We start from the raw sequence: 25,185 nt of genomic DNA on the forward strand, positions 1-25,185 counted from the left end.
AGCCTACACCCCATCGAGGGGGCACCCCTGTGCCCAGCTAAGTATGCTGAGAGGTGTTGTTTTCTCAGTGGGAGAATGGAGAGCTCTCCTCTCTGCTAACTGTATCAGGGAGGGCTTCTGGAGGAGGTGACATTGCAGCTAAATGTTAAAGGCCCACCCTCAGTAAGTGTGGAATTCCTCTCAGCAGAAGCAGTTGCCTTTCACCACTGTGACAGTCCACAGTCCGGTCAGACACTCTTGTTGCCTGTGGCTGTCCCCAGCCAGCCCCTCACCCTCTCCCAACCCCCAAGAGATATCCCAGTCTCACTTCAAGAGAATCTGAGCCAAGCTTAGTGGTGGCGTGGGCCGGAAATGATAGGGCCTGAGGAGAGTGAGAAGGGCAGACACAGGAAGACCTGGAGCCCCTCTGTCCTGCTGGGTGAGGGTCTAGCTGAGGAGCTCAGGGATGAAGAAATCAGTGGGAAGGAAGCCACCCAAGCCTCATCTGTCTCCAGCCTCCTTCTTCTTTAAGCGGCCTGGGAGGGGCCTGAAGGATTTGGCCTCCCAAAGAGGTTAAGACACTACCCAGCACCCAGGGTCACACAGAGAGTCCTGCCCTGGCAGAGAGAGCGGTGGGCAACCTGAGGGTGTGGAGGCAGGAAGGAGCCTCCCACTCCCTCCCTCACAGCCCTCTGGGTTAAAATTAGCTGAGTTTATTGCAGAGAAGGAGGGAACCATTTCAGACACATCAGCACCATCTGCATTTGCGGCTGCCTGCCACAATGGGTGCTGATGAGGGAGCCAGGTGCCAGCAACTCCCCTCCCTGGGGGTTGGGGGGGCGGGTAGGGAGACCCCTCCCCCATCTCCTCACCCCTCCCTAGGGGTAGAGCAGACCTCCCATCTCCCCACCCCTTTTTGGAGGGCTGAGCCCTTCCACGCAATCAAGGCAGCAGGGCTCTGCAAAGTCAGGGCTTCCCCAGCTCGTACAGGTCTCCGGGGAGGGCCGAGGCAGACATTTCCCACTGTCCCAGGAACCTAGCCACCTGGACCACAGCTGCCGTCCCAACCCCCCGCTCTGGGGATACGATTAATCCCGTACAGGGCGCCTGTGCTGGCACAACCCCAGGCATCCTGCCTGTGAAGACTAGGCAGTCACATCCTCCTCCCCACTCCCAGCGCAGCCTCGCGGACGCTGACCTGCCATCCTCCCCACCTCCTCTTTTCCAGATGTTTCTCCACCCCAGGCCAGATGTTGCCTCAGTCCCATCTCTGGGAGGATTTATTTTGGGAGCCAACATACCACCCACTTCCTACCAATTTCACAATCAATAAAGCTCACTCATTAGCCCTCCTCCTGGGCTCTGAACTTCCAGGAGGTTTTGAAAAGGCAGAGCTGAGGAAAGGGGATGGGGGTGCTTAGGTGCCAAGCCCCATTTGTTCCTGTCATGCTGTGTGACCTTGGGGGAAGTGCCCTCCCTCTCTGGGCCTCGGGTGGTTCATCCATCCAGCAGATTCAGACACAATGGGCTCTGCTGGTGGCTGATGTCTAGAGTAGGGGAGGGGACATTCTAGGCTATGAGGACTCAGTTTAGGCATCTCCTCCTCTATGAAGTCTTCCATGTGCCTTAGGGTAAGTCAGAGCCTCCCTCCCTGGACTGACAGTCCCTGCTTCCCTCTATCTGGTACAGCTGAGACACTTCTGCTTTGGGTCTTGAGGGCCAGTTTATCCATGCTACTGCCTAAGGGATGGACAGTGGCCACTGGAGCCAGGTTGGGGAGTGGCCTGGGGCAGTTGAAGAGGGTCACAGTCTCCCCCAGTCTGCAACCTCATCTGTGGTGTTGGGATGGGTCAGAGAGCTTAAAGGTTTCTAGAAGACACCTTGTCCAGCCTCCTGACTCCAGACAGGACACTTTAACTTGGCACAGATCCATTCATCTAGGCTGAGTCCCATTTCAGCACCTCCCAGACCTGGCATCAAGGAAGTTCTGCATGTCTACTTTCAATCCTTCCTGCTGTACATATTCCAAAGCCCACCTGACTCCACTATGTCCTAGCTATTATCCTAGGTGAATCCATTCCATTATCTGAGACATGATCTTTCCAATTAAGCTCTAAAGCTCTTTTTGTCCCAGACATTCCAGGATTCCTATATAAGTTCATTTTGGGGGCTTAGCTTCAGTCCTCCTCCTCCAGGAAGCCCTCTCAGAACACTCACCCAAACCCTTCACGGGGGGAGGGGGGCCCTGCTTCTTCTTTCCTTCTCAACCCTGTAGGTACAGCAAGGAGCTGGACAAAGGTTTAGGGGGGCAGGGGAAGCGTGGGACAAGGTACCTACCACTCTGGGCAGCACAGCTGACAGGGCCTCTTTGACAGCCCATTGCAAGCCTGCAATGTCGATGACGGAGCCCAGGCTCAGCAAAGCATCCTGAAAGAGAGGAAAGGGCAGTGAGGGCCTTTTCCAGGCAGGCCAGGGCAACCCCCCTACCCAGGTGGCTGGGAACACAAATTCCCAGCTTAAACCAGAGCCCAAGGCTCGCAGACACTTGAATCCCAGGATCTTAGGATCTCAGAATCCAACCAGTCTTAAGGCCCTAGAATGTCCAAGTCCCTTCATCTTACAGATGGGGAGACTGGGGCTCAGAGAAGGGCCAGGGACTTAGCAAAGAACTCACAGTGAGTCAAAAGGTCAAGTCTAGACTAGACCCCAGGTCTCTTGTCCTTCAGACAAGGACAACTCAGGAAAGCAGGGAAAGTACAAGCTTCCACATTAATACAAAGCAAAACGAGCAAACAAAAAACCCCACATTTGAATCCTAGCTCCACTATTTATTAGCAGTGGGCATCTTGGTCAAGTCACTGAGCCTCAGTCTTCTATCTGTAAATTGGGGGCAACTGAGGCTATCTCCCCCTACAGGCTAATGTGAAGATAAAATGAAACTGAGTCCTAGAAGTGCCTCACAGGGTGCCCACACACATAGGTGCTCAGCTAAACATTTGCTGAATCTGAGTCCCACTCAGTTTCCTGAGGAGGGAGGTGGTTCACACAGTCTCGTTTGTCAGCCTAGTGAGGGGCTGGGAGTAGCAAGAATCCAAGGGGTGCATGAGCCCACAAGATGCGAGAAACACGGGCCAGCCCCTGGCAAGATAGGACGAGAAGGAGAGATCAGCCTTGACTGCCTCGCAGCCTTCCCGTCCCAGGAACAGTCCCCGTCCTTGGAGAGCCGGAACAGAGACAAGAAAGGTCCCTGCTTCTCGCTCTATTAACTTGGCCAGAACCATGGGGATCAAAGAGAAAGGTAATGGAACAGAGGATCCAGGGCCAAGGCAGAATTGTGACTCATACTATCCACTCAGCTATGCCTTCCCCACTAGCCCCTGGAAGTTCTTTCTGATGGCTTCCTTGTGGATGGCTGAGTTCATAAAGCAAAGCGATTAACTGTAGGATGCAGGACACATGGCGTGGCCCCATTCTCGTGAAAGTGATATGAGATTGAGGGTCTTCGTGGACCACAGGCTCAGCATGAGCCCGTAGTGTAAATGTGGCTGGTAATACATTAAAATGCTGAAACTGCCGGCCGTATTAATAAAGATCCATTAACCTAATTAGAGAAGATGAGAGTTCCTCCACTGATTCAATCATCCCCAGTGCATTGTGTCCCAGGTAAGGACAAGATGAGACTCATTCAGGGGAGGTGACCCATGTAAGGAGGGAACTGGAAATCAAGTCCTGCATGTCACTAAGCTTGGAGAGTCTAGGGGTGCCTAGCGTGCAGCAGAGCAGAACCCAAGGGTCTCAGTATTTGACTCCAATATCTCAGGCTTTCCTGGGCAGGGGGACTGGACTCTGTGGTCCTGGAGACAGCCTGGAGACCCATAGGATTTCACAGGAGGCTGGCCTTGGCCCAGTGGGATGAAAGAACTTCTTCTAGGCAGAGCCACGCTGCACAGGCAGAGGCCACCAGGAGAGAGGAAGTGAGCTCCCCATACCTGGGGGTATGCAAAAATGGCTAGATGCCCATTTTTCAGAGTGGCTACAGAGGGGAGTCCTGCACTGGGGTCCAGATGAAGCCTAGGGTCCAAGCTTCAGCTCCAGATTTCACCTTGCATCTTCTTGGCTTCAATTTCCTCCCCTACCCCACCTCCCACTCCCACCCAGTCCTGTGTTGCAGGATGGGGGGCAGTAATGGGCTGTCTCCCCCAAATGTTCACTTGGCATTGCTTTCTCGAACACCCAACTCCTCTTTTATCCCCCTCACTGCTCAAGTGAAGATACATTTTGGTCATGAAGATGTGTCTCCATCCTAGGACATCAGAAGTTGCGCATTGCAAACAATACAATCCCCAAATTGGATCAATTCTCCTTTGACCCTTAGGCGCTCCTCATCACAGTTCACACACCCTCAGCACCACACATACCCAGCCACACAGCCACAAACCTTCACGTCCTCTCAGAAATACCCCAGCCTGCCTTCAGACATCCTCCAGGTACACACAGGTGCAGCTACTTCCTTATGGAGTCACAAGGCCAGGACTCAGCAACACCTGCACGCACAGTATACACATGGGCTATTGTGGCCTTTTGAGGTCAATTCTGCAGACTAAGGCAGGGAGGAAGAGCTGATGCCCCAAATAATCCCCAACTAAAATCTGTGAACCCAGGCTCCTCAGACTGGGGTTCCCAGGGCTTGGCTCCAGAGGTGGTGCTGGTTTAGGTCTGTTCCTGCCTGGAGACAGTGGGGATGGACAAGCTAAGCCCTGAGGGGCCCGGCCCTCCAGTGGAGTTTATGTGTATAGTGTGGAAGTTGGAGAAGAGGGGCCAAGGTGATGGAGTAAGCTCTCATGTAGGGGGAGACATTTCTCAAAGCCATAGACTTGGGACAGCTAAGTGTCCCCACTTGACAGATGAAGAAACTGAGGCTCAAAAAGAAGCAATGCCCCATCTGTGGTCAGCCAGCCAGTCAGGGCAGAGCCAGGTCCAGAACCCACGACTCTGGATCTCCAGCCTCTCTCTTGCTTCTGCTCTGCACCGACCCCCAGCTCCCTCCTCAGGGGGCTTAGAGAGAATAGTTTGTCCTTTGTTCTGATTGGTGGCTCCTCGACCTGCCCTTTACTTGGATTGGGGAACGCCCTGAATTGTCCTTTACTGGAATTGGTGGGTGCCTGTCTGGCCTTTGCTTGGATTGGTCAGTTTTCTGTGACTCCTCAGGCAGAGGGCAGGATTATGGCAGTGACGGGGGGGGGGGGGGGGGGGGGGGGGGGGGGGGAGGGAATGGGAAAGGAAACTTTGGGAGAGTTGGGGCAGCAGCGGGGAGGGGTCCTGAGTGGGCTGGATGCAGACATGGCCCATGAAGCCCGGAGCTCTCTGCCTGGCATCCTTCTGTCCACCCACCTCCTGGCCCTGCCCTGCCTGCCCCAGGATGGGGGGTGTTAAAGTGCAGGAACCACAGCTGGGAAAGGCCACTTCATACCTGGCCTTTAAGACTCGCTCACATGCCAACTTCTCCTCGAACCTTCTCTGATCTCAAAGCAACTTCACCTCCTGCATCAACTCAGGGAGGAAATAGCTCAAATTCCAAAGTCCAAGGGGGGGCTCAGAGGACAGAGTGGCTGCCCCAGTGAAAGGAGAATCAATGGGGAGCAGCTGAGAATGGGAAGTAGGGAAATTCCCAGTTTGGAGGCCCAGGTGGGGACTAACAAGGCTCAAGTCAGAGGTTAAAACCCCAGAAATCTTAAAAAGATGAGGAAAGGAAAAGTACAAACAGAGCCATACCTGTTCTCACGAACGTCTACACATGTCATACATATACATACTGCCATGCCCACACCCTCACACAAACACGCACACACATGGATAAAAACGCAACCCTATATACAATGCACACATAAATATGCACTTAGGCGTGTACACACACGCACATGCAAACACACTCACACACACACAGCCAGGCTCAGGGTGAGGCGAAAGAGGTCACGTTTCCTGCTTTTGCAGCTTTCCTGAACAGCCATCAGTATAAATATCAGCAAAACAACCAGCAATCCCAGACTCCAGAGGAGAATCTGTGGTGTGTAGAAAAGCGCAGCGATTTCCAGTCCTGTCCCGGACTGACTATGGAAGCTCTGTGTGGCCTTGGTAGGCCCTTTCCTCTTCTGAGCCTCAGGTTCCTTATTATTAAAAATGGGTCCTTCCAGCTTGCAACATATAGTTCTATGATTTTGTGTTTTAATTCAGTGAGGATGGGTGGATGGATATATGAATGGATGGATGGATGGATGGAGTGGGTGGATGGATGGATGGGTGGATGGAGCCTTTCTACTTTCCCCAGCTCCCTACCTGCGGCTGTATTGTTGGAGGTAGGTCCACTCAGCACTACAGACAGTGCCACTCCCACACACTAATCTTTCACCTCAGATACCAAGAAAGGGGAGCCTGTTCTGAGTGAGGGCTCCTCTGGAGCCAGTGTTGGGGCTGGATCAACCTTTCTGCACTCATTTGGACAGGGGAGAGGGTCTGGACAAAATTACTTCTAACTCCTTAATGGATTATGTGAAGCCAGAGACCTTGGCCTTATCCCTTCTGCAGCCACTAGCACAGGCACGGATGGCCTTCTTGAAGGTCAGTGTCACTGTCACAAGCCAGTTTCCTGCCTTGTCTCCATGAGTCTCTATGTCTTTCCCCACCTCCACTGACCCTTCTATTGCTCTCCCCGCTGCCTGGAACCTAGAGCCCACCCCTCGCTCTCTGGAGGGAAGCCTCCTAGTGCCCCCATGGCGGCCTAGAAGAAGGTAGTAACATCAAACCCAACACTCAGGGGCCTCCTAAGACAAGCTGTGTTACCAGGACTGGCCATACATACTGACTTACCCAGCTCTGCCTGTGCTAGGTCCTGTGTGGCCTGGGGTTGCGGGTGCCCTCCCTCTATGGGCTTTGGTGTCCTTTTCTCTAAAGGGGGGACCTTCAAGATCCCCCAGGACTTTGGAGTCCCTCTCCCTCTCTATTCCTCCTTCCTTGCCCCTGGGGCTGTGTCTCTCTCTCAGGCTCTGTCTCCCTGATCTCTCCGAGTGTGTCGTCTCTCTCCTTTTCTCCATGCTTCCCTCAGTTGACGCCCATCTCTGTCACAGGCTGCTCTCCTGTCTCGTCTCCAAGAATCTCAACGCCTTTTCCCACCTCCAAATCCTCTCTCCTCTCAGATGGCTTCTGCCCTCTCTCTCCTGTATGGTTCTGCCCCTCCCCCCAACTCCTGGCTCTCCTGCCCACTCCTCCCCCAAACCTCTAAGTGGTTACCTTGAAAACTTGGGGAGAAAGCCCCTGACCCAAGATAGGCACCCACAGGACAAGGGAACCCAGGAAAGTGGCCATGATGAGAGAAACCAGGGGTGCCAGGGCAGATGCCATCTATTCTTCTGCTTCCTCCCTCCCATTCTGGTGGGCATTATACACAGTCTCTTCTCTTCCCAGAGAACAGGGCCTTCAAGGGCAAAGGCACACATCTGTCTCTGAGCCCAGCATGTGCCTGGCACTTGTAAGCCCATCTGCTCCGTCGGGGTGACTGGCAGAGCTCCCCCAAAGGAGGCCTCCTGGAGGCTCAGGCCAGAGAAGCCCCTGTGGGCTGGGCGTCAGACCCCAGCCGAGCCCGAGCACCCCAAGCTTACTCTGTGACTCTCACTGTCCTCACAGCGTGTCTGGCCCTATAGAATCAGGAGACAGCCAGGAAGCAGGAGAGGCAGCCCCATCTCCTCCCTCCCCTCCTGCCGGCCCAGACCTGCCACCCGCCCAGGAGCTGCCTCTAACAGACACTGGTGCCTTAAATACGCCAAGAGCCGCCCAGGAGTGCTAAGGTCTTGCAGCCCCAGACCTCCCCTCAAAAAGGCTGAGCTGGACCAGGGGCAGGAAAATAGAGGAAAGAGGCTTGGTGACCCTTGGGAGACCTGATCTGAGGAAGCGACAGGAGAAAGACCCAGGCCACAGTTGGACAAGCTCACATGTCAGGGCCCTGCTTGAGTGGGGTATCAGGCTTTGGGGGAGAAAAGGCACCTTTCTCAAGCACCTACTGTGTGCTAGAGGCGTCCATCAGTGGTTCTCAAACTTGACTGTGCACCAGAATCCCCTGGAGGGCTTGTTAATATCCAGCTTGCTGGCCCTACCCCCAGAGTTTCTGATACAGTAGGTCTTGGATGAGGCCAAGAATTTGCATTTCCAACACATCCATAGCTGCTGCTGCTGCTGCTGCTGCCCCAGGGACCACACTTTGAGACCCAGCGACACACACTCTCTCTCATCCTCCTACCAACCCTGGGAGGCACCTGTGCTGACCACACCGTTTTAGAGCTGAGGAGACTAAGGATCAAGGGGCGGGGCCTTGCTCAGGTGAGAATGACCCAGCTTCTGGCAGCAGGTCTGTGCCACTTCCCTCGCACGAGGGGGCTCCTCAGAGAAGGTCCCCAGAGAAGGCAGAGGCAGGCGTCCTGGAAGGAGCGAGGGGGGACAGTGGGGTGACACGGGGCCGGGGTGTGTGGAAGGGGCTTCTTGGAGCTCAGGGGCCCAGCCCTCAAGGAAGGACCTGCCCTTCCCCCTTCCTCCTACCTCTCCTTCTCTTCCTCTCCTCCCTCCTCTGGGTCCCCCCTTTCCCCTCCCCCACCCCTCGCAGACTCTGGCTTCAGTTGTTACTCCAACAGGGCCGCGTCCCCAGCCTCCGAGCCACACTGGAGACACGTGCACTGTAGAATACACCTGAGCCCGGTCCTGGCGCTCCCCCACCCCGTCCCCCGACCTCCCCGAGGAGCTCGGCCCCATCCTGTGGGCTCCTTCCCTCCAACATTTACACACAGCTCCTCCCAGGACCCTCACCGTTTCTAAGCCAGTCTCAGCTTTTACTCTAGCTCCTGCCTCCTCCAAAATGCCCTCCCAATTGTCCCAGGCCCCCCTGCATTCCTCAAGGGCTAGGTTTGGGGTTGGATGAATGAGAAGGGGAAGGAATTGGGGAGGGAAGGCAGGAATTGTATGAACAGTCAGCTCTCCGAGGACCTGACTCGCTGGGCCCCCTCGGTCCCTAGCACAGGGTCTGGGGTGAGGAAAGCATGGGGTGAGGGAACGGCGAGTGGGAAGAGGGAGGAAGGGCAGAGCCCAGTGTGCGGGGGGAAGATGGTCTCGGGGGGAGTCCAGGACAGGCTCAGGGCTTCTCCCCTAGCTCCCCACGTCCCGCTGCCTCGTCCACAGGGCAGAGCCAATAGCTGCCTCCACTCCCATCGCCCACAGTCTTCTCGATGCCACAGTCTTCCTCCCCAGCACATCAGTAGCATCCCCTCATCACTGCTGTCCCAAATACCTGATGCCTCTCCTGCCCTTGATTCCTGGGCCGAGGGCCCGTGTGGGCAGAGTTCGGCACAGCGGGCTGGCAGGCATAAGCTGGCTGTGAGTCAGTCATACCACAAAAGAGAAGCCTGGGCAGGAAGGAGGTGGGCTCCCCGACCCCAGTGGCGTGCAAACAAGGACAGGGGCCCTGCTAGGGAGTCTGTGCCATGAGAAAGGACTTGATGAGCCTGGCTGGCCTCCAGCTCTGGGTTCCATGACTCTTAATGTCTCCAAACCCTCCTCAGCCTCACCCGCTCCGTGGCCTTCAGTGTGGGCTGGGAGCTGGACAAAGCAAGTCCAGGAGCCTCTGAGAGGCAGGCACAGTGGCCCAAGCTGGAGAGGAGGATGGAGCTGAGTGACCCAGTGGACTAGCGTCAGAAAAGAGTTAATGTCTCTCAGGAAATGATGGCTGAAGGAACAACTGGATACATGAATGAATGAATAAATGAGCCTCCCACCCAGGGGCTCGTACAGCCCTGTGCTCCCCATGATGGCATGGCATGCAGAGTTGCCACTACTGTCCATCTGGCTCCCCGATCAGATTGGGGGTTCTTAGAGGGCAGAGGTTGTGCCCTATTCCTCCTGGGGACCCCAGTATCATGCAGCCTGTCACGGGTGTCAGGAGGTGTTTGCTGAGCTGTAAAATGATAGCTGGACTCCGAGTGCCCAGGGCTGTTGGGCTGTGAAGGGTATATGCCATTACTAAGCAGAGGGATGGACCCCATGACTCCACCCTCTCAAAGTCTCCCAAGTCTGGCACAGTGACTGTCTTAGAGGAGCCTAAGGTATGGGGGTGCCTTGTGCTGAGAACTTTTGGCAACCTTTCCAAGGCATCTCTGCAGGCCAGGAGGCCCTTCTGCCTCAGGATCACCTCCCAGTGCAGGCTGGGTAGGGGACAGCACGTCAGGAAGGAGGGGCTCTTCCCTGAGAGGAGCACTATCTTTATCACCTTCTTTCATGAAGGCTCCTCCAGGCAGCCTTCCTGGGTGGGTCACTTGTCCTCTTCCCAGGCCTCCGGAGAATTCCCACAGGATCAGAGTCTACAGGGCCCCAGGCCTATGGAGCCAAATCCCCAGCTTGATGAGGGTAGACTAAGACCAGGAGAGGCAGGAAAGGACTTGCCCAGGGTCTCACGTGGAGTCAGGAGGCCTTTGCCCCAGTCCAGAGGCCTCCGGGACACACTAGGCTCCCTCCCTGCTATGCACTGTTTGTCTTAGCGGCCCCTCCAGTTCCTTGCCTTGGCCAGCGGATGGGCTGAGCCCCTCTCAGGTGCAGGGTGGAGCTGGGTGCCCTCCTCCAGGCCAGGGACTGGGCCTCGTGTCTCTCCCTCTGGGCCAGACACGGTACCCACAGTGGGAGGTAAATGCTGGATGGCACTGGCCTGGCCCAGGGTCAGTGCGGGCCTGCAGAGGGCAGGGAGGAAGGGCTAACCTGGGGAGGGGCTGCTGGGAGTGAAGGGCGGGCAGGTCTGGCAGAGCATCTCCTCCAACACAAGACCGACAGCAGGAGACAGAGCGGCTGCCACTGCCATGGGGCTCTCCTGGCTCTGACCTGAGCTGTTTCCCTCCCAGGCTTCCTGGGTTCTCCATATCTGTCTCTCTTTCTCTCAGTCTGTTCTTCTCTGGTATGTGTCTCTCTCACAGCCTCACTGTGGGTCCCATGACTGTACTTGGCTCTGTCTTCAGGGCCTGGCCCATCCCAGCTGTTCCCCAAATCCAGGCATGGGGGGCAGGGGTTGGGAGGGAGGGTGAGTCTGAGAAAGAGACTGGGACAGAGATGAGGACCGATTCAGAGGCAGAGGGACAGACACAAGAGCCAGGAGGGGACCCTGGGGACAGGGCTGGGGAGGCCGGGCTGGCCAGGGTCTTCAAGCCTCCCCAGTCCCGAGGACAAAGCCAGAATTGGAGGGAGGAGCGGGGTCCACCCTTTCCCTCTGCACTGGCTCCTGGCCCCCCTTCCTTCTCCCTGCCCCTGCAGGAATGTGTGAGCACTTTAATTGTTCCTAAAAATAGTCCCACTGTATTGGGGGCTGGAATGAGAAATCTTCTGGGCAGGGTTCATCTCAGGCATGTCCCTGCCTCTGGGCTCCCAACCACTCTGTTCCCCAGAGCGGGGGGCCTTTCTGAGCCTCCCCCAACCCGTAGCTGCAGTGCTGTATTCCTCCCTTGCAGAAGCCTGCCATGGCTCCCAGGGCCCTGGGATAGGCTCTGAGCTCCTGGACCTGCTGGAGTTGTTTGTGAAGCACCTCAGACGAGGCCACTGCTGTTCCTGCTGACACCCTGGTCCAGGCTCCACGCTCTAGACTATTCCCAACTCTCCAGCCTTAAGCCCCCAACCCCTTCATCCCCCCACCTCCAGGCCTTGGCTCCTCCTTTTCCATTTCCTGCACCAGATGTCCTCTCTTCTCCCCTCCTGTCCTTCCAGGCAGGGGTTCCTAACCCCGGGGCCGCAGACCTGGTACTGGGCTGCAGCCTGTTAGGAACCCGGCCACACAGCAGGAGGTGAGTAGTGGGCGAGTGAGCAAAGCTTCAACTGCCGCGATGCACCCCATCACTCGCACTACCGCCTGAACCATCCTCCCCCCGCCCTCGTCCGTGGAAGAATTGTCTCCCACGAAACCGAAACCGGTCCCTGGTGCCAAAAAGGTTGGGGACTGCTGCTTCCAGGCTCAGCCCAGGTCTGCCCCAGTGCCCCACCCCCGCTGTGCTATCCTGCTCCCTGGTCCTGTTCTCATCCCCACCTCCCCTCCACTGTTCCCCTTGGCAGATCAACAAGGGCTGAGCCTCTCCGCGCCACCGCTGCCCCGAGCAAAGCTCTGAGGTGCGGCCCTTCTCCAGGCAAGGGGACACTGGGGAGACACTGCAGGCTCTGGGGCCCCACGCCCTGCCCTGAACCCTGGACCTTACTGGCCCCTCCATCTCCCCACCCCAGCTTTGGTTTTCTCTTCTGCACCCCGGGCCTGGAATGTCTCTCCAGTTCAGTCTCCGGGTGAAAGCCCATCTAGTCTCACCTCCTCTCTGCCTCCATTTTTCAGATGGGGGAACCGAGCCCCAGAGAGGGGCGTTGACGGGTCCACAAGTCCACAGGAAGCTGGCCGTGGGCCTCGGTCACACCGCATCATTACGCAGGGTCCCCTCGCTGGGGCTCCAGAGGCACGGCTCCTCACACAACCCACCAGCCCACCACCCCGCCCGGGCAGACAGGCTGGCATCCAAAATCATTTGCCTTTGGAGGGCCCAGGAAGCCACAGAACAAACATCCGGAGTCTCTGGAACTTCTCCTACTCTCCTTCCTCATATCCTCATATCTCAAGGATCCGGGAGCAACCGAGTACGTGTACACACACACACACACACACACACAGCCCAGGGCCGGGTAAACATGTGAGCCCAGGAGATCTCACGTGACTGTTGTGCCTGTGAATCTGTGCAGGTCCTTTAGAGGCCCCCAAACCCTAAAAAGATGAGGATGTACCCCAGTCTCACCAGACCTTATATAAATTTTGTCTTGGAAATGAACATTAAAATCACATTTGTGTGACTTTTCTGATTGCAAAATTCTGAACACACTCATCACAACTGACTTCTTTTCCCACTTTGCAGGCCGCTCCTGCTTTGCTAGTGACCTAAGCACATGTGTGGCCTGCCCATTAGTTGTCCACGATGCATGTCCCTACAGGCCATCATGTAACCACAGCAGAATATGGCCCTTGGGTTATTAGAAGGATATCTGTGTGAAAGCATGTGGCTCTGGGACTCTGGGAGAATGTGTGTGAAAGTGTAAATGTGTGAGCACCCCTGAGGCACCATCTGTGCACAAGCCATCTGCACGTACGGCTGCCCGTGCATGTGTGATGTGGGTTGTCAGTGTCTGTGTGAGCCTGGGTGTGTGCAGCAAGTGTGTAGCTGTCTGTGGAACTGTGAGTGCACCAGTGGCTGGTTTTGTCTCTGAGCAAGTGAATGAGTTTATGGTTGAGTGTTGGCATCTGTGCCTGTGGGGGGTTTGATTCTCCTGCCCCGTGGACCCCACCACCTCCTCCATCACCTCTGCCAGACCTGGGCTCACATCCCTACCCTGCCACACACCACCTGTGTGGCACTGGACAAGCTTTTCACCTCCCTGGGCTCAGTTTCCTCATCTATAAAATGGTGCCTTCTCCCAGAGCCACTGGGAAGACTCAAGTGGAACCATGAGGTCCTGCCTAAGCTGTTCCCAGCTAGGGGCTAGGCCACCTCTGTGCAAGTTACAAAGAGGTGACCCCAACCCTCTGGGCAAATGCAGCCTGAGGGGCAAGGATTGGTGGGGGAGAATGAGCTGGGTTTTAGTGCCACCCTGCCTCTGTTGGAGCCCTGTGCAAGCAAGGTACAACCCGCGAGGTTAGAAGCTGTGGCCCTGCAGGTGACCAAGAAATACCAGCTCCCTTTCTTCCTGCCCTTGCTCCAAGTATGCTGCCTGGGACTAGAGGGTCTCTGACTCTGGACAGAGATGAGGCTCTGAGGATACCCGCCCCCTCCTAACTCCCCCTAGGGTTCTGTCCCCTTCACCCACCCTCTACCCCACCCTCTCCAAAGCCCAAGAGAAGGCCCTACGGAAGCCATAAGGGGGGACTGACCAGATCTGGGATGCAGAGACCAGCTATGCTGGCCAGAGGCTCAGAGACTACCCCCCACCCCACTCTCATTGTCAGACAGGGAGACTGAGGCATGGAAAAGGGCCAGGGACCCTCCAGGGTCACAAGTGAACCCGGTCATTCCAAGCCTTTGTCTCAAGATCTCTGTGGCTGGAGTTGGGAAGACCCAAGCTCTGGACTCTTCTGGCTCCAGAATGGAACCCAAGGGAGTGGGTGAGGTGGGTCCCTCCCAAGAGACAGGCACTTCCAGACCTGTGCTCTCAGCTACTGGGGTGGATCTCCTACCCATCCCCACCCACCCCACCAGGGCCAGATCCCCTACTGGTGTGATTAACCAAATTATGGCATTTTTTTCTTGAGCAAATTGCATCGGCCTAATTGAATGAGGCTGCAGGAGCCTGGGCTGGAGGCTGAGAGCGGGTGAGGACGGCAGGAGCCAGGGAGAGGAGTTGGGGGGGAGCAAGCTGGGGTGGGGAGGCCCTGACAATGCCGAGCAGGGGACAGAAGGGGCGGGAGAGGGAGGGCTGAGGGCACAGAACACATCATTCATTCTGTGCACCCTCTCTGTGCACCCACTGGCGCTCCCATCACACCAGGTGTCTGGGCACACGGATTTGAGGGGTGGTCTCCCCAAGAGACCACTGAGCATTTGCTCAGTGCCAGGCACTGTGTTCATTTAAAAGCACCATTTCACGTAATCCTCCCAACCACCCTATTTTATACTTGAGGGAATTGAGGCTCGAGAGATAAAATAACTTGCTAAATATCACAGCCAGACAGGGCTGTCTGACACCATAGCTTAACAGGTACCTGCAGCGTCCCACTACTGAGCTCCCGCCCTGCCTCCAGGAAGCCTTCCTGGAGAGTTCAGAGAAAGGAACAGGCCTCACGCCAGCTCATACTTGGGCCCAGACACCATTTCTGTCCCCATCGAGCGTTTCTCCTTGTCCACTCTGTGATGTCTGTCCTCTGTCTGACGGTCAGCAGCTGAGGCTGGCGCTGATCCGACACGATCGCACACACCCCCGTCAACCACAACACACCGCAATCCCTCTCATTCCCATGCGGCATCCACTCTGTGTCATACTCACCACCACAACACACAGGGACACGATCACTGTCACCTTCATATGGCATGTCCCACATACTCAGTGACACACAATCACTTCACAGTGTCCACAGTGTCACACATCACTGTCACGGGGCCACACACAGTGAAACTATCACTTTTGCCCTCAATCAGGGTGGCCCACCTTCAGCGTCACACACAATGTCTCAAGGTCCCCAGTGTCACCCTCACACAGCCTTACACATACAGTTCCAAGCTGGCTCTGTGTTGCACTGTCTCATTTCAGCGTCATCCAGGACCTTCTGACCTTAAAAATATCCACCTTTGGTGAAATGACATCATGTCTGAGATTTGTGTTAAAATACTTCAGCAAAGCAACCTACAAAATGGGAGAAAATATTTGCAATCATACATCTGATAAGGGGTTAGTATCCAGAATATATAAAGAAGTCCTACAGCTCAACCACAAAGCAAACAAACAACCTGATTTTAAAATGGGCAAAGGCCTTGAATAGACATTTCTCTAAAGATGTACGAATGGCCAACAAGCACATGAAAAGACGCTCAGCATCACTAATAATCAAGGAATGCAAATCAAAACTACAATGAGGGGCTTCCCTGGTGGTGCAGTGGTTAAGAATCCGCCTGCCAATGCAGGGGACATGGGTTCGAGCCCTGGTTCGGGAAGATCCCACATGCCACAGAGCAAGTAAGCCCGTGTGCCACAACTACCGAGCCCACGTGCCACAACTACTGAAGCTGGGGTGCCTAGAGCCCGTGCTCCACAAGAAGAGAAGCCACTGCAATGAGAAGCCCGCGCACCACACTGAAGAGTAGCCCCGGTTCACCGCAACTAGAGCAAGCCCATGTGCAGCAACGAAGACCCAACGCAGCCAAAAATAAAAAAATAAAAAATAAATAAATGTACTTTAAAAAAAAGGAACCGCAATGAGCTACCACTTCACACTCATTAGGATGGCTGCTATTAAGAAAAAAAAAGGACTTCCCTGGTGGCACAGTGGTTGAGAATCTGCCTGCCAATGCAGGGGACATGGGTTCGAGCCCTGGTCTGGGAAGATCCCACATGCCGTGGAGCAACTAGCCCCGTGAGCCACAATTACTGAGCCTGCGCATCTGGAGCCTGTGCTCCGCAACAAAAGAGGCCGTGATAGTGAGAGGCCCGTGCACCGCGATGAAGAGTTGCCCCCACTCGCCACAACTGGAGAAAGCCCTCGTGCAGAAACGAGGACCCAATGCAGCCATGAATGAATAAATAAATAAATAAAAATTAAAAAAAAAAAAAAAGGTGGAAGCAACCCAAGTGCCCATCAATGGATGAACTGGTAAACAAAATGTGGTTTATTCATGCAATAGAATATTATTCAGCCTCAAAGAGGAAGGGAATTCTGACATATGTTATAACATGGCATGGATGAACCTTGAGGACATTATGCTGAATGAAATGTCAGTCATGAAAAGACAAATACTGTATGATTCCACTTAATATGATATACCTAGGATAGTCAGATTCATAGAGACAGAAAGTAGAAGAGTGGTTACCTGGGGCTGGGGGGAGGGGGAGATTGTTTAATGGGTATAAGTTTCAGTTTTGCAAAGTGAAAAATGTTCTGGAAAATGGCTGCACATCAATGTGAATGTACTTAACACCACTGAACCCTACATTTAAAAACAGTTAAGATGGTAAATCTTATATTATGCACATTTTATCACAATTAAAAAAATTTTTTAATAATGTATTTCAAGAAAGGAAAATGAAAAGAAAAGAGGGGTAGATGAACTAAATATGTCTAAATCTTAATAACTGCTAGATTTGGGTGAGGGGTATATGGCAAGCGTATTGTATTCTTCTCCCTCCTATTGTGTGTTTAAAATATTCCATAATAAAAAAAATTGTACTCTCCCTTGACCTCACACCTCTTTGCAGCAACCATGCCTCTCCTCTGCATCCCTTCACAGTGGAAGGTCTCCAAAGGGCTGACTATGCTCTGTCTTCACCTCCACTTACCACCTGCACAGGCCATCTGGCTTCTGGCCCCACCCTGTCCCCAACAGGGTTCTTGCCAGGCTTATTTAAGCACGTGGCCCAGCCCAGCACAATCTCCCTGATCCCACCTTACCTGACAGCGTGGCAGCCTCCCTCCCTGGTGAACCTCTCCCCTCCCGTGACTTCTGGCTTCACCTGTCTGGTCTCCTCCACCTCCCTGGCTGCCCCTCCTCTGTCTCTTTGCTGCTCCCCTTCACCTCAGGGCTCAGTCCTCATTCCTCACCTCTTCTCTCACTACGCTCTCTCCCTAGGTCATCCCAGCAAGGTCCATGGTTTAATAAAGCAGCTCTGCCTGCTGACTCCTAGATATATCCCCAGCCTGGCCTCTGCTGCCCACTGGATGTCTTCACCTGGATGACTTACATCCGAAACAGGTCTGTCAGTTTCTGCCTCCTTGTCCTCCCCCATCCCATGAACCCTGACCTTCCCCGAGTCTTTACCCATCCCAGTAACATCTCCACCAACCATCCCTTGGTTCTTCAAGCCAGAAACCTGGCAGCCATCCTCCCTTTTTCCTTCTGGTTCATCCTCCAATTCATCAGCAAGTTCAGTCATTTCTACCTGCGAATATCTCCAAGGTTTGTCCATTTCTCTCCAACTCTGCCCACCCCTTAGCCCAGGCACCACCATCTCCTGCCTAGGGGGCTGCAGCAGCCTCCGACTGTCTGCCCGTCTCCTCTTGGCCCCTCCAACGGGTCCCCCGCATCCACTCTGCAGCCAGAGTACAGACTCTTTCGAAATCATAGACTGGATCGTGTCATTTCCCTGCCTGAACCCGTCGGGCTCTTCCCATGACAGCATCACACACAGGGTTGTGTGTTCACAGTTCACGTTGTCACAACCATTACACACAGCATCACACATTCAATGTCAGGGTCAGGGTCACACAGTATCACACCCTGGTTTTCACACACTTGATGTCACTCTGTGTTACGCCCTTGGTCGCACACTCAGACTCACCATATGCCTGGGGCCCACACTGACCATTCAGTGTCAGACACTTGAGCTCCAAACTCAGGACCACACCTGTTATTGCACAGTGTCATTCATCTGTGTTTACATATTTCATCCTCACGGTGTCACACCCTCAGTGTCACACTTGGTCACTCAGCATCACAAAATCAGTATCACACAGTATCGGTGTCACACACTTGGTGGCACATCCACTGTTTCACACAGTCTTGGACAAGTGGTGTCAGACACTCGCTATCACTCAGTGTCACATACTCAGTGTCACACGCAGTGACTCACTCACTCTTCACACAGTATCCCATGATTTCACAAGCTCAGTATCACACCGCAGAATACCCGCTGCCCCACAATCAGTGTCTCAGTGACACCCTCAGCATCACCCTGGGTCCCACAAGCTCCCCGCCCCCCCCCCCCCGGCTGGGTCCAATCGCCAGAGCTGCTGCCCCATGTCAAGGCTGCTTCCTGTTGTTGTGCTCAGCCACTGCCTGCTCCTTCAAGGATTTCCTGTTGTCAGGGCCCCAGTCAGGCCTGGCCCAGCCTGGGATACACAGCCTAAAGCCCCAGAGCCAGCTGGCTGGCAGGAGCCCTGGGCCCCTCTACCTGCCCCTATCCTCGCTGGGCCCGTGGGATTTTCCCCTGTTCAATCAACCTGGATCCCCCGCGTACCTGGGCTTGTGCTGTGTCACTGAAAGGAGCTGACCTCTGGGCCCTGCCCCACTCCCAGAGTGCCCAGGCCTGTGCTTCCCAGACGGGGGACTCTTGGGCAGCCTGGACGCAGCTGTCTGCATCGTCTGAGTGGCCTGGGACAAGACCTTAGCTGGTCTGCGGGGCTCAGACTGAAGCTACTGGGAGCCAGAGGAGAGGGACTGGGCATGAAAGGGGGAGGACACAGGGTTAGGGGGTTAGGGAGTTAGGGAAGGCTTCCCAGAGGAAGCCAGCTGAGAGCTGGGACAGACAAGGAAGTGGAAGAAAAGGCATCCCAAGGTGGGGGCAGCAGACAGGAGCCAAGGGTTGGAGGCAGGAACCGGAGGAGACAGGTTGGCAGGGATGAAGATAGGAATGTGAGAGGGCGTGAGGTTAGGCTGCCAGTTTCTCTCCCATCTGCTCCCTCCTCTCTCACACCAGCATTCAGACTCCAGCTCCAGGCCGGAGCCTCAGGGCATGCCCTTCCTGGCCCTGCCTTCGAGCCCCCCAGATTGCCCCTCAAGGCCGCCAAGCCCCCTCACCTCCTGCCCCAGGCCAGCCCGCAGGAAGGACAGGCGGAGGCCAGCGCACGCTCCCCACACGGCCGAAGATAAATATTTCCCGGGAAACGGAACTTGTTCTCTCTGTGTTTACAGCCAAGGGCCAGGCAGAGTGGGGGGAGGGGAGGGGCCAGCCAGAGGAACCTCGTCCAGCCCTGGGGCCCACAGCACCTGGTCCGGCCTTGCCCCAGACCTGCTGTGTGACTCTGAGTCAGTCCCCACCTCTCTCTGAGCCTCCACTGCAGGCCCTCAAGGGGACCTCCCTGGGCCTTGGCCTGCCCACAAGCCTGGCCCAGCTTCAGCTGCATCTTCTCTGGGTGAAAATCCCTGGTGCTTGATGCCTCCCCCTTCAGACTAGGCTTCTCGAATGGCAGGACCTGCATCTGCCCATCTCTGCCTTGTCCTTGGTCAGTCAGGGGTGTGGACAGATGGATGGACAGACAGACAGAGAAACAGGCTGTGGTGGCAGCTGAGACCGCCTCCCAGGCCCAAGTTCCTGCACACCCTGGGCCTGTGCAGCCCGACAGGTGGGCCCAGACAGATGGCAGGGCCTCGGGCCCCCAGGGATGCCAGATGCTACGGCCAACTTGTTGTCAGCAGCTCCCTCGGGGCTGTGGGGCATCATGGAGGCCACTTGCTCCTGATGTGCGGAATCCAGAGGAGGCTGGCACATCTGCCAGTTAGGAGCATTCGTTTAAGAATTTTAAATATGAGCCTGGAAAGTGCTGCCTGCAGCAGCCCTTTCCAGCCTCGCCCCAATGCTCCCTGCATAGTAACCAGGGCTCCACTCACATGTCAGCCTTCTCCTGTGGAGACCTGGGGGCACCCTTCCCACAAACCCTTGCACAAGCTGCTCCTCTCACCTACAAAGCCTTTCCCAACCCCCATAGCAATCCTACCAGACAGGACCAGCTGGGCTCCTGCCCCTGCCTATGGCTGTCCCACCACGGGGGCCCACTTATTCACCATTGCTGGCCTCAGCCTCACTCCAGACTCTGAGACCAAGCGTTCCTCAGACCAGGACCCAGGGGCAAAGAGGTGTTTGGAGCTGGGTTCTCAGCATGGAGCCAGTCTCCTGCAGCACGCCCTGAGTCCTTGTTCCAGGCTCCTCTGTGTTCTTGGTCCCAGTCCTTTGTTGGTCCTTGTTGCCCTCAGGAGGTCCTCTCACCACATGGCTCTGACTATCCAGCTGATCTCTGGTCTCATCAGGGACCTTGACCCTCCCCATCCTTCAAAGTTCAAAGGCTGCCTCTTCCAGGAAGTCTCCAAGACTGCACCCAATACAGCAACTGCCCCCTTCTTAGAACTACTCCAACCGCACCCCACCCACCCACCCCCCGCCCACAGCCATTCTCATCCCATCAGGAAGCATTTATTGAGCATCTACTAAAAACCACATGGGCCCAGGAGAGAAAAAGGGGACTCAGCCTTGGTTCCTACCTGCCAGGTGTTTACAACTATGTGGGAAAGGATGTATAGCCATTACAACTACATGGGAAAGGATATATAACCACATGGGGTAACAAGTTATCCCACTGTAAGCTCAGGGAAGCTTGGCGTTGTGAGTGCCCAGGATAAAGGAGAGGCTGACTTGAGCTGGGTGGAGGATGCAATCTGAGAGGACTTCATAGAGGAGGTGGCATCTAATCTGAGGCTTGAAAAGGGAGTAGGTGGAGAAAAAAGGGAAAGGCATTCCAGAGAGAGGGGTCAGTGCGAACAAAGTCAGGGAGGTCAGGAAGAGTGGGTGTCCTGGAAGTGAGCACTGCCATGTCTGGGGGACAAGGGATGGACATGAGGAGGTCCAGCAGGCACGGCTGGCAAGGCCATGACAAGGGTGTGGTCTTTCCTTATCCCATGGGCAGGAATAGAGGAGTCAACTCCAGGCAGAGCATTAGGGTGCTTAGCGTGGATACCTGTAACCTTGTCCATGTCTACCTCTTCCCCAGCCCCTGCCCCAGCTGGGGCTCCCAAGCCCCCATCTCGGCTCTGAGAGCCAGCACAGAGAGGGTATGGACCCAGAGTGCTCAGCTTACTACTTGAACTGCCTCAGCCTGACATCCAGAGAGAGCAATGGCCCTGGCGCTGAAGGAGGATCGCAGACTGTGCCTGAAGAGCCCCTCTCCCAAGCCGGCCAGCTGGCACAGGGGCCAGGGGGCCATCCCAAGCCGGTGTGCTGAACAGACGCCCGCTACGTAGGAATGGGTCCTGGCAGGCCTGCTCTCGTGGCTGTCGTGCTGCCAGTGCCAGGAGAACGTGCTGTACCCACAGAACCTCCATGAACACCAGCCCAGCCCTGCAGTGCACCCTGTCTCACAGAGCACAGCTGTCTAGACCTGGCCCCAAGGATCTCACCCTTGAGGGAAGCAGGGAGGGTACCAACTCTCTCCAAGGCCCTTCTGTGGGCCAGGCCTGAGGCAGGCACCTCACACATACTGTCTTTGTAACTTCTCCAAGCAGCTTTGCCCAATAATAGTGATTATGTCCAATAATGATGAAGCTTCTTATCCCCCTTTGACAGGTGAGGAAACTGATGCTCAGGTTGGTTAAGGGACTGGCCCAAGGTCACACACCTAGGAAGTGGTGAAGCTGGGACTTGAACTCATGCCCATCTGACCCCATGGTCTGTCCACTGGATGAGGCCGTCATCTCCCCAGGTTCTGCTCCCTCAGGAGGGCTCTTCATCAGTCTCCCATCCCTCTTCCCTCTTTCCCTCCAGTGGTCCCAATAGTTTGAGCAACACCCTAGGGTCCCTATTCTCTCCAGTCCTATCCTTTCTATGTTACATCAACCTGTCTCTCCCCAGCAGGGCTGAGTGTGGGCCTGGGTACTCGGAAAAGGGTGCTAAGTAAACCCAGAAACACAGCAGGCTCCGCCCAGAGGCCAGGAAGACACCTGCCATCTTTGTGGTGGGTGTGGGGCTGGGGGCAGGATGGAGCTAAGAACTGAGGGGCTCAAAGCCCAAGATCCTCAGTATGAGAGAGGGGGCAGCAGGACCCAGGCCAAGGAAAGGCAGAGGGAGCAAATGGGGATGATCTGGGGATGCCTCACGGGGAGGGGGAGAAAGGAAGGGCAGAACTTGAATTTGCAGGGAGCATGGCCAAGGGTCTAGGGAAAGGAAGCTATGAACAGAGGCATAAACAAGAAGCCTGGGCCTTACTCCTTCCCTTGGGACCCAGCTCCCATTGCCCAGGATGGTCTCAGCTTCTCCAAAGCTCTCTCCCCTCTCCACTTCCTGGGAGGATGACAAATCCAGTCTTTCCTAGCGGGTGGCAGCAGCTGCTGAGACACTGCTGGCTCCCAGGAATACCATCTGTCCCAGCTCTGGGGGGAGCCCCCACCCCATGGGGAATGCCGTAACCATAAATAAATTAATAATGACTTTCCTGTTCCCCTGCTGCCTCCCCCTTCCCCAGCGCCCAGCTGCAGGCGCACTCTCAGGGCTGGGCTCCGTGTCCCAGCAGTGAGCCCACGCTGACCCCACTAGGCACCAGGCCCTGTGTGAGCGTCTTTTGCCATCTCACCCGAAGGCAGGGAGAGAGCAAGGGTTGGGCACGAGACACAGCTCCACTCTCAGCTCTGCCTCCGATTCACTCACTGTGTGACCCCGCTGGGCTTCAGCTTCCCCAAAGTAGACGAATAACAGCCCCTGCCTCCCAGGGAGGTTGTGGGGATTAAACAGGGAAGTGTGTCTAAAGCTCCTGGCCCAGAGGAGGGGCTGATATGGCAACAGCCTCCCCTTCCTCTCAGCCAGGCCCTGGGCACAAAGGAGGCTCATCTGAGGTTTGCTGTTTGGTCCGATTTCATACACACCCCTCCTCTGTGCCAACCTTCGCCACCCCCGGCCCACCCCATTTCTGCTGCTCAAGGCCCCACGGACACTGACGATTCCTATGAGGCCCCCCAAAGGCATGGTCAGGGGCTGGGATGGCACCCCTCATCTCAAAGGAAAGGCACTCGCTGAGCCCTCACCAGGTACCCTTTGGAGGGCGGTGGGAGACCCAGGAATGAAAAAGGCACATCCCAGGCAGGGCTCAGGATGCTCACAGTTCAGAGGGGAAGACACACAGAGTCACATAGTGGAGAAAACAGGGTGCTAAAGGCACAGACAGCAGAATGCCCCAGCGGCTGGTGGCCAGGGCAGGAGAGCTCAGAGGAGGGAGCATGAGAGGCAGGGAGGGCTTCCTGGAGGAGGGGAGGCTAGAGCTGAGCCCAGAAGGATTTGGGAAGCTGAGGGGGGAAGAGGCCAGCAGGAGCGGTTCTAGGGAGGCAGGAGCGGATGAAGGGGGGACTGCAACCTGCCTGGGTTGCAGAGGGAGCAGGGGGAGGGGGAGCATGGAAAATTTTTAAGCTGAAAGTGACAAGTTCAGGTTTGTGTGTTAGAAAGATCCTTCTGGCAGCCACATGGAGAATGGGGGCAACTGAAAGCAGACAGCCAGTGACTGTTCAGGGGAAAGATGACCAGTCCCGGACTGGGGCAGGCAGAGGGAGAGCAGGAGAGGAGTTCAGGAAATACTTAGGGCAGAGAATCAAGAGGGAATTGTTGGGTGAGGGTGGGGAGGACAAGGGAGGTGTCATGACACCCAGGTGACTTGGGAGGAGGACGAATCCTCAGGAGGAGAGAACTCTAGGGTGGGAGAGGTGGTCTTGGTGTGGGGTGACCCTAGGCTGGAGGGGGTGGGGCTGGGATTCGGCTCCAGCCTCCCAGTCCTCCCAGGGGTGGGGGCAATGCTCAGACTGACCCCCAGCTTGCGCCCCCCACCCCCCCAAGCCCACCCACTCCTCCCTCCGCTGAGCTCTCACCTGCAGTGTGCCGTCTCTACTCCCTGGGGGCACTGGCTCCTGTGCAAGGAGGTCCCGGCTGGCTGCAGAGACAAGAAGGCCAGGGGCTGAGGCCTGCCAGGCCTTCTCCCCTTCTCCCCAGGCTGCCCCTCCCCCAGCCCCTAGCAGACCTGGGGTCTCCTGTCTCCCACAGGTGGCCTCCTCCAGGGAGCCTTGCCTGATGGCGCCCTGCTTCCCATGGCCTCTGGCTCTGGTGTATTCTCAGTCCCTCAACTCTGAGAACAGAGCTAAACTCTTTCCTTAAGCCTGGGGCTCCTCAGGAGTGGAAAACCGCATTTTTACTCCTTCTGTGGTCCCCTCCACTTCTGCTTCTCTCCATTCACTTCCCCTCTCTAAGCGTCAGCTTCCCATCTATAAAATGGGATTTGTAGTGCCCAGCTCACACAGTCACTGGGCTGGGCTGCCAGCTGGGTTGCTGTGAATCCTAAGTGAATGGGACCACACGTGGGAGTCCTCAGCCCAGTCTGGGCTCCAATCGGACACCCAACCTGCATCCTATAAGCACTACTCCACGGCTTCTCAAGGGCTGGTACACACAGAAGCCACTGCCTCAGGAGCTCCTCATTCTCAGGAGCCCACCGCCTGGGTGGCATCCGGAACCCCAGCCGCTCTGGGAGGCACTGCCCAGGGGCCGGCTGTCCCTCCCCACCCCCATCCACAAGCATACCCAGGCATCAGACAGGCACAGGCGGCGGGATATTCTGAGCCTGGCTTCATTCCCGTCAGCTGCTGGCCGCTATGCCAGCCTGGTGCGGGCGCGGGGGCTGATTTGATTTGGCAGCTTCAGAAGCGTGTGGTGGGGAGGGGGAGGGGGAGGGGGGATGAGACACCCATCCCTGCTAGGAAATAGCCTCAGGCGCTCAGCGAGCTGGGGAGGTTCTGGGTTCCCTGCCTGGTGCCCCTGTCTTCTCACTCAGGCTCTGGACACCTGCCCGTGACTGCTGGAATCTACGGTTTTCCTTAGTGGTGACCATAGGGGTGACAGGAGCTGCACCACAGTAGCTGCACCTAGCGTGTGGATGCTTGTAGCAAGGTG

General features: G+C 55.9%; 1 protein-coding gene across 9 annotated transcripts in view; it reads right to left on the reverse strand.

Annotated features, from left to right (window-relative positions):
• PDE2A (phosphodiesterase 2A) overlaps positions 1-25,185 on the reverse strand; it is a 185,643-nt gene that overhangs the window by 128,061 nt on the left and 32,397 nt on the right. For 7 of the 9 annotated variants that reach the window (XM_060159917.1, XM_060159916.1, XM_060159923.1 and 4 more), the window contains one exon: positions 2,317-2,406. In XM_060159917.1, coding sequence (XP_060015900.1) covers positions 2,317-2,406 — 90 coding nt within the window. Of the gene's footprint in view, positions 1-2,316; positions 2,407-24,110; positions 24,173-25,185 lie in introns of all 9 variants that reach the window. The other 2 variants (XM_060159918.1, XM_060159925.1) reach the window with 1 other exon arrangement.

The sequence above is a fragment of the Lagenorhynchus albirostris genome, chromosome 9 (genome assembly GCF_949774975.1).
Source record: "Lagenorhynchus albirostris chromosome 9, mLagAlb1.1, whole genome shotgun sequence".
NCBI lineage: Eukaryota > Metazoa > Chordata > Mammalia > Artiodactyla > Delphinidae > Lagenorhynchus > Lagenorhynchus albirostris.